The 9168-nt window shown below is 28.9% G+C and overlaps 1 protein-coding gene across 1 annotated transcript; it reads right to left on the bottom strand.

Moving 5' to 3' along the window:
- Positions 1-287: 287 nt before the first annotated feature.
- LOC101238512 (snRNA-activating protein complex subunit 1) lies at positions 288-1419 on the bottom strand. The gene has a single exon (XM_065798950.1). The coding sequence runs from the start codon at positions 1363-1365 to the stop codon at positions 304-306; it is 1062 nt and encodes a 353-aa protein (XP_065655022.1). The 5' UTR covers positions 1366-1419; the 3' UTR covers positions 288-303.
- Between the last annotated feature and the right edge of the window lie 7749 nt (positions 1420-9168).

Below are 9168 nucleotides of genomic sequence, written 5' to 3'. Positions count from 1 at the left end.
TTTACAAATAAACTCCTTAGAAAATATCTATATCATATTTAACAAAAAGCAACTAATGAAATCTGTTAATTTTGGTCACTTTGTAAAAATTTAAACTATGCAATGATTCATATATAAATCATATTTTAATTTGATTATTGATGCTAAAAACTAAAAAAACTAAATTTAGTTTAAAGGTTTTAACAAAGAGACTTGTTTTAAGAAAAAAACTATTTAAATGAAACAAAATAATTAATTTGATTGATTTGATTAATAAATAATAAATTAACTTAAAAAAAACAAAAGACTTTTTGCACTACAATTTTATTTTTTAAGAGGTTTTCTATACTTAAGACCAGAACCATGCTTTCTAGGAATATTTCTTTTATACACTTTCACCATAGCACTTTTTTTATAAAATAAATCAGAAGTTTCTGTTTCCTCTTCTGTGTCACATAGTTGGCTGTTTAATTTTTTATTTCTAGCATCATTTTTCCATGACTTTTCTTTAATTTTAGCAAGAATGCTTGCTCTTTCAGGAAGTTGCTCACCTACAACTTTTGAGCTGTCTGCTTGTAATAAAATTAGTTCATTCAAAGGAGTCAAACTTGGCCTCTGAACAGTTTCTAAAGTATCAGATTTGCAAATTGTTAATGATTCAAGTGATTCTCTATTAGTGAGCAGATTTTTAAAGTCTTTTGGAAAATCAGAATTGCAGTAAGACAGTCGCTTTGAAAGAGCATTTATTTCATCTTGTTTTTTAGATGCGCTTAGCAACTTAGCTTTTACTTCTTCATATTCATTATGTATACTTGAAATTAACTCAATAAATTTGCCATCAGATATAGATTTAATATAGGGATCGATTTCAAAGGAGACTTTTGGTGTGTTTTCACTTTGAACACCCATCATAAATTCAAGTCGACCAAACATAAGTTGTTTTGGAAATGCTACAATAATAAAAGCTTTAGCATCAAATAACTTTTTGATCACAAATGCCACATCATAGTGTTCGTGCTCTATTGATATTTTAAAAAAATCAATCATATCTTTCAACATTTTTGGAGTTACTCTTATAAAAACCTTTTTATCTGAAAATTGTTTAAAATAAACTGCATACAATAAATAAACTGCAGCAACCCGATATAAAAATACTGAATTTGTTGAGAGATATTCACTGGCTGCACGAAATATTCGTTCACATATACGCATTCGAGCACCGTTAGTTCCTCGAGTCGCAGAAACCATTACATATGTAAAGTTCATTGAGCGCCATGTTTGACTGAAATCTTCAAAACGTACACTTTGCTTTTCACAAAACTTTGAAAATAATGTACTTATATCATGTCTGATAGCTTCAAATTCAGTGCTTAAACTAAATGCCATTATTGAGACAAAATTCTTTTATGTATCTATATTCAAAAAAATATTTATTTGAAGTAGAACGAAAAAACTTTTTTTTTTTGGTAAAAAATTAAAAAACATTCCATTCAATTAAGTTGTGTTTTTGTGGTTTTTTAAAAATAATAAAATTTTATTAAGTTTAACGGTTTTATATTAAGTGTATATGATTTTGCCACTTTCAAACACCAAGTCATTAAAAGCTGCTTTTTAACAAAAATAATATATATATATATATATATATATATATATATATATATATATATATATATATATATATTCACATTATATATACATATACACACAATATATATTATCCGTGCAATGCTCTTGTTCGTCAAGGTTCGTGTTTCGGAGTTATAAAGTTGAGAGTGAGTTGTAACGATAAAAGTAGCATTCTTGGCTATAGTAGTATATCCATTTTCCATTCTCTAAATAAATTCAAATAACATAAAAACAATTTTCACAGTGTCTGCATGCCCGGCAGCCGGGTAGTAAAAACGTAAAGCCAATATGCCTGGCAGTTCAAGTACGCATGCGCGTATTCTCGTTTTTTGATTTTTTTTTTCACTTTTTAAAAAAGAAAAAATATAAACTTAATATAAATGCCGGGCATGCAGTTTCTGCATATATAATCCACCCGGCACTTTTAACATAAGAAGATGTATTAGTTTATTCTACTGCCAGTTAGATAGAAAAGTCGAATGCAGTTGCAGATATATAAATCTGCCCGGCATTTTTAATTATAAAAAGAAACGCATGCATACTTGAACTGCCGGGCATGTAGGCTTCACATTTTTACTTTCCGGCTGCCGGGCATGCAGACACAGCGAACAATTTTACTACAAAAGAGCTATTTGGTATTGCTTAACAAGCGGTCTACATGCTGCGCTCTCGTTTGTGGATACTTTATAAACGTCTTTAAATATTAATAAAAGCAAAATAAATTTATTTTTTTCAAAAAATATTAATTTTACTTTTTAAATACTGTTAAATTTCGAGATTTGTTTACTTTTCAAATAAGTTTTGGGTCAATATAGTTTAATTTTTTAAAGGTTTTTATTTATATTTTTACGTATTTTATATGTAAATTTATTTTCCAGTCAAAAATCACCAAAATAATAGGTTTGATGTATCGAGTTCGCTCCTACGTCAATAAAAATAGTCTTAAATTAATCTACTTTGGCCTAATTCATAGCCTCATCAGCTATGCAAACATTTCATGGGCAAGTACTCAAGCGGCAAAGATTAAAAAATTTATAGTCTTCAAAAACATGCCTGCAGAATCATTTACTCAAAAAATAGGCGTGAACACGCTAAGCCCTTAATGAAAGATATGAAAATGATGAATGTGTTTGAAATAAATATCTACCAGCATTTAATTTTCATGTATCGTTATAATCACAATATCTCTCCTATAAGCTTTAATAACAAGTTTAAAATAAATAAAAATGATAGCTATAATCTTAGAGCGAATATGTCCAACACATATAAACTGCCTCGGATAATAAACAAATATTCAGAGTACAGCATTCTATATCGAGGTCCAAAAGTATGGAATACTTTTCAAAAAGGATTCAAAGGTACGGTAAATTCGTTAAGTTCATTCAAGTTTTTAACAAAAAAAGAAATTTTTAAAATATAAGAAACGTTTTTGGTTAATGATACTTTGAATAATTTCTCATAAATCTGTTTTTGTTTTATTTCTACTTTTGTTGGTTGCTTATCAATTTTATTAGCGAATTACGCGTTTTATTACGATATTTTATTGAAATCTTATTACGCATATTGTAACATATTACGATATTTTTTTGAAATCTTGTTATAGGGGCTCTATGAAAAGATTGTGATAACGTACTGTCATCCTCATCTTCTTTGAGCCCCTATCTGTTTTACTTATTTTATTTATTGAAATTTTATATTACGAAGTTGTAAAATCTTATATTATATTAAAACAGAGAAAAAAAAAAAAAAAAAATTTTAAATTGGATATAGTAAAACCGGGACAAACCGCACACTTATAAATAAAAGTTAAATAACTTTTTTTTTAATTTCTTTTTTTTCATTTTTTTTTTAATTAGATAGGTAATAAAACTACATTAGGTAACATAAATACATGTTAAAAAATAATAATTAACTTATTGAAAATATCAAATGTAAAGAACAAAAAATGGTACGGTTTAAGGCGACATTCTGATAAAACACACTTGAGAAAACATAGAATTTTTTAAATTTAACTTTTTTTTAATTATTTTTTTTAACACAACTTATATTTAAGAAACTATATTAAAGTTTTACATTTTGTGCAAAAAAAAAATTTTGTTCTCCCTACATATTTTTTTGGAAAACATGTTTCTTTGCACAACCGTTCCCGACACATCGAATTATCGCATTTCAACATTTCTGTGTGTAACTGAACTCTACACTTTTTACATATTGGCTGCTGTTACATGTTCTTCATTATTGTTTTGCTGAAGTTGCTCAGCATTGATATGCTCAGGCATTTGAGTACTTGGCATAGAAGGTCTACGCTTTGCGTTAAGTTTAGCAACTTTCACGGCTTCCTTTGTTGCTTTTTCTTCCTTTGTTTGAGGAACTCGATTACATTTTCTTCGGTAATACATTTTTCGCCAAGTTTTGACATGTTGCACTGCTTCGGTTTCTTAACATGCAATTCTGTCTTAAAAGAACTGCTTTTACTCTGTTTTTGCAACGCTGAACACACGCGTGATACCTATCAAAACTTGAAGCTGGTGTAGTTGAGAAAGATGGTAATCGATGTGTAGTTGGAGAAGGTGCTGCGGAGGCTGCTAAAGTTGATGAAAATGCATATAACGTTTGTGTGCCTTATAATTTATGTTATTTTTTTAACTAATGCCTTATAATTAATGTTATTTTTATTAAGTAGAAATAAGCCAGTGTACTGGAAACCAGCAATTGCATGCATGCGTGTAAAACATTTACCATTCTCGTACAGCAGTTTGAGCAACGGTGAAAAATTTTGTTCTTACATTCTCAAATTTTGTTTTTACATTCTTACATTTTGAGCCTTTGTTATACTTTGTAAGAATTTCTTTCCAAGCTTGTTTGACATAACAATAGACACCTCTATCCAATGGTTGTAGAATATGTGAAGAATAATCTGGTAGACAAATCAAGATTATGTTGTGTTTTTTCCACAGCAATACCGCTTCCAAAGTTATGTGATTTGTATGCTCATCTAATACTAAAATATGAATACCACCGATGTGCTCAGTTTCAGCTATAAGTATTTCTTTCAGCCATTCAATAAACGTATAGTACTCTATCCAAATTGATTTTGAAATTGAATATTTTGTGATAACTTGACCACCTCTTGCTCAGTCAGGACGAAAGTTCCTCTTGGCTTTGTATACCACAAATGGTAATGCAAAATGCCTATCGGCGTGGCAGCAGTTGTTTACAGTATAATTAATTTTTTCATTGTTGCCAGTAAGTTAAATGTACGTCTTGTCCCTTTTCGATACACTACGGTTGCTTTGCCTTGAACACCCGAAAAACCTGTTTCATTATAATTCCAAAAATGCGACCCAGAAGTTATACCAGTCTTTTGATATTGCTTGGCAACGCATTCAAAAGAACGATCAATTATTTCTGGCGTACAAGAAGCGGCACTTTTAGATGCTTAGTTATCCACTTTTCTTGTTGAAATTTCTTTTGACCATCTTTTCATAAAGTCATAAAACCAGTCTTTACCAGGCTTGCCATTTTTGAATAAGTACAATTGATCTTCGCGTTTAAGGTAACCACATACAAATTCTAGGTTTTCATTTCGGGTTAAACCAAAACCCCAGTCACAAAATAATTAGATGGCATGCACCATCAATTTTTCTGTTTCATTTGAGAGTGCCATTGTTTTACCTGAGCCGTGGAAGCCTTTGTTGTTGTTACTTTTGCGATCTTTGAGTGTTGATACTGGAACGCCATTTTTGAATGCAGCTTTTCTCAGTGATGTTTTAATTTCTTTCATATCAGTTAATGCGGCTATTATAACGTCTTGCTTGTATGCTTTTGTTATTTTAGTTGCCATGTTAAAGTGAGCGAGTTAAATTGAATTGAGTGAGCGATGATTATATTGAGAAATAATATAATAATTAGCTATAAATGAATAAGAGTCTATTATATTAACAAATAACATTATAATTCATTCATAATTAAACCGGAATTAACACTAAGTTAATTAGATAAAGATAGGCGCTTAGCCACTTGCGAGAAACTGAGTAATTAATCGAGTGTGCGGTTTTATTAGAAAAAAGAGTTTTTTTTACTTTTTTGATTTTTTATTTAACTTTTTGTCCTAGCTGCATAAAAATTATACCTTCAGAATTAAAATTAAATTTCCAACAAGATAGTGCTAAAATTATTTTTACATCAGTTACGGTTGAAGCGCTTTTTTGTTCGCAACGATATAAAATATATAAACAACTTTAACTCCCCGTTAAAGTTGTTTAAAAAAAGAAAAAAATGGAGTTGAATCGGCATTTAATTTTATCAATTCGAATAGAGGAGATAGTTTTGTATTTGAATCTATTTTTATTTTTTTCATAGCCATATCCGTTTAGCTTTTATTTGATAATTTTGATAAGTATGCGGATTGATACAGTTTGCGGTTTAACCCGGTTTTACTCTATTTATTATATAGTAATGGTGTTTTAAAAAGATTAGTTAAAAGTCTTAATGTTCCGACACGGAGCATGGACACTTTTATCTCTTATGCAAATTCCACAAAATGCATGCCTTAAATATCCGAAAATTGTGAGCAATAGGTTAACAAAGTTTTTTATGTTATGATATTGTGAAACTTTTTAACACCCTTGTTTATGGATTTAGAAAACTTTAACCTGTCGAAACATTTAAAGTTTAAAACCATTGCATTTGTGGTATATGCTTTAGGGTATTTTTTGTTTCCATGCTCTAACCACCAGAATTTTTTTGCAAAATAATCTTATTTGACATAACCATAAACATACTTCTCAGCTCTAATCCATCCTTATTTAAAATATTTTGAATTGATATGTGATCCGCAGCTTCTTAAAGTGGTTATATGGTAAGGTGTTCTTAAGGTGATTATATGGTAAAATCTCAGCAATTTTCGTAAAAAAAATCAAATTTTTGTTTATTAGCCAACTATGTGTAAAATTTAACTGAGATTTCAACTATATATAATATAATATGGTTATAATAAGAAAAAATAAAAAAACTATTTTGCTGATTATGAGTAAAGAAATTTACATATTGTCCATAGAAACCGACTTGTTTTTTATATAGTATTTTAAAAAATAAATTTTAAAAAGTTTTTTATAAAAATATTTTTGTTACTAATCAGGTTTTAGATCTTGGTGTTGCTTCAGCTGTCATAAATTATAATAATGGTTTGAGAGGCTTTTAAGGAGTTTTCAAATGTTTGCAGGGTTTTCCTGAAAGTTTATTGTTCTAATTATTAATTTATCTAAATATTAATTATTGATATTAGTTTTTCTAGTAAGGTTATGTTTATTTCAATAAAATTAGCCTTGTAAATTTTAATAGAACCGGACTTTTTGCTCAAATAACGACACTTTTTTTTTTTAGTAAATAAGCAAGTGATATCGAACTTTAAACAACTTTTACCAAAAAAAAATAATCATAATAATTTTTTTAGCAATCTTAAGGGCTATTTATATGGATCAGGCTGGCTATGTTAGCCGGGCTGTCTCACTTCAGTGAGATGAATGTTGTTATTAAGTTTGTATGGGTATTTTCTAGCCCGCTAAACCGGGATGAAATATTTGTTTACATCACGTGCCCAGTTAAAAAAATTAAAAGCTAAAAAATGGATTCCTTACCATTACATAAACAAATTCTTACCTTTACAACTTTAAAAATGATCAATATACGAGCTATTAATATTCAAATTCATCGTTTACAATTTACAATGGCTATTAAAAAGAAAAAGGATTTTAATCCCTTTAAGGGATTTATTGAGCTCTAGGCGTCGTATATTAGGAAAGTTAAAATTAGCTATAAAAAACAGGAAAAAAAGAAGCTGCTGGTTCTATTTCGGACGCACCAATTTGTGGTGGCAAAATCTCATATTAAACATTACACCTGAAGAATCTTATAAAAAAAACTTTCGATTAGATAAAAATTCTTTTTTTGAACTTGTCTACCTTCTTGAGCCTTATATATCTCCAGATTCTTACTCACCAAATACAAGAACGATGACACCAGGTAAAAAAGTTCCTATAATGCTATACTACTTAAAAGACAGTGGTACATTGAACATGACAGAAAGCACTTTTGAAATTGCAGTTTTTAGTACTTCAGCAGTCATTTTTGAAGTTTGTAATGCTATAGTAAAGTATTTAGGACCAAGGTTTGATTATTTACTAAAAAATAAACAGCAGTTGAGAAAAAAAATTTCTGAGTTTGAGTCAAAATTTGGAATGATTCAAACCTTTGGTTGTATTGATGGAACTCACATTCCCATTGTTTGTCCAACTAATCATTCTCAGGATTATTTTTGTTACAAACAATACAATTCATTACAGGTCAGGCAGTTTGTGATTACAAAGGCAGCTTTTTGGATGTTGAATGTATGTGGCCTGGTAGTGTGCATGACGCTAAAGTCTTTCTAAATTCTTCTAATAATAATAGTTTGAAATGTTCAAGACTTCCAGGAACATTTCAAACTATTACTAAGAACAAAATAAAAGTTCCATGCTACCTAATTGGAGATCCTGCATATCCACTACTACCACGTTGTATGAAAGAATAGTACACGCAAGAAAAATGAAGAAGCCATTTTTAACAGTATGTTGAGGACTGTACACAACCCTATAGAATGTGCTTTTGGTTGATTTAAAGTATGTTGGAAAATTTTGACCAAAAAATGGATTTAAAACTTGAAAAAATTCCAACAGTAATTTATGCATGTTTTATTTTACATAACTTTTGTGAACGACTCAATATCTGTATTGATGAAGAGTTAATAAAAATACAAGTTAAGGTAATAAATGAAAATGAAAAAAATTTTAGAAATATATCAGATTCAATTTTTTCTTGTACTGACGGTGAAGGTGAAGTTATTCGAAAAGCATTAACTGAGTACATTAATGAAAATTATGTTCAAAAGCAAACTGTTTACACAGAATAAAATCAAATAAAACAAAAAACAATACTCTTCTTTTAATAAAATAAAAAGTTTTTTAAATTCTTGTTTCAGTTTTATTATGATTTTTTGTTGGACAAGTTGAACATGTTTAAAAAAATAAAATTTATTATTGTAATCAAACAGTGAGTTTTAATTATAAGCTTTTCACCACTTTATTTGTAAATATTTTTAAAAGAGTTTCTTAAAGATTTTTAGTAATTAAAAAATATATCCATGACTTAAGACTTTTTAATAACATAAATGCTTACATCTCTAATAAAGTTTATAAATAACAACTAGTTAAGCTTGTTTATTTCTATCATCAATTGACCTTTCGCGTTATCGTTTTTCTGAACCCAAATAGGTTGAAATGCACTATTGCTTTGATAAATAAAATGCTGAGGTGTAAGAGTTTGAACAGCAGATGCTTGTTGTTGAGAGATCAGTGTTCTGGAAAGTAATTCCATAGAGGAACACAAACCCTTACTTAGGTCACTAATTGATTTACTAATGTCTTTTATGCAATCAGAAAAAGATTCATTGGATTCTTTTATGGCTTTACTTAGATCTTTGTGAAGCTCTCCATCACTTTTCTTTCATTTAAAAAAAGTTTTTAT

Source organism: Hydra vulgaris, chromosome 06 (assembly GCF_038396675.1).
Source record: "Hydra vulgaris chromosome 06, alternate assembly HydraT2T_AEP".
NCBI lineage: Eukaryota > Metazoa > Cnidaria > Hydrozoa > Anthoathecata > Hydridae > Hydra > Hydra vulgaris.
The sequence above is the reverse complement of the archived record's forward strand: the minus strand, read 5'-3'. Positions and strand labels throughout refer to the sequence as shown.

Coding starts and splice junctions, on each gene's coding strand:
- LOC101238512 (XM_065798950.1), bottom strand. CDS start 1,365: ATGGCATTTAGTTTAAGCACTGAATTTGAAGCTATCAGACATGATATA.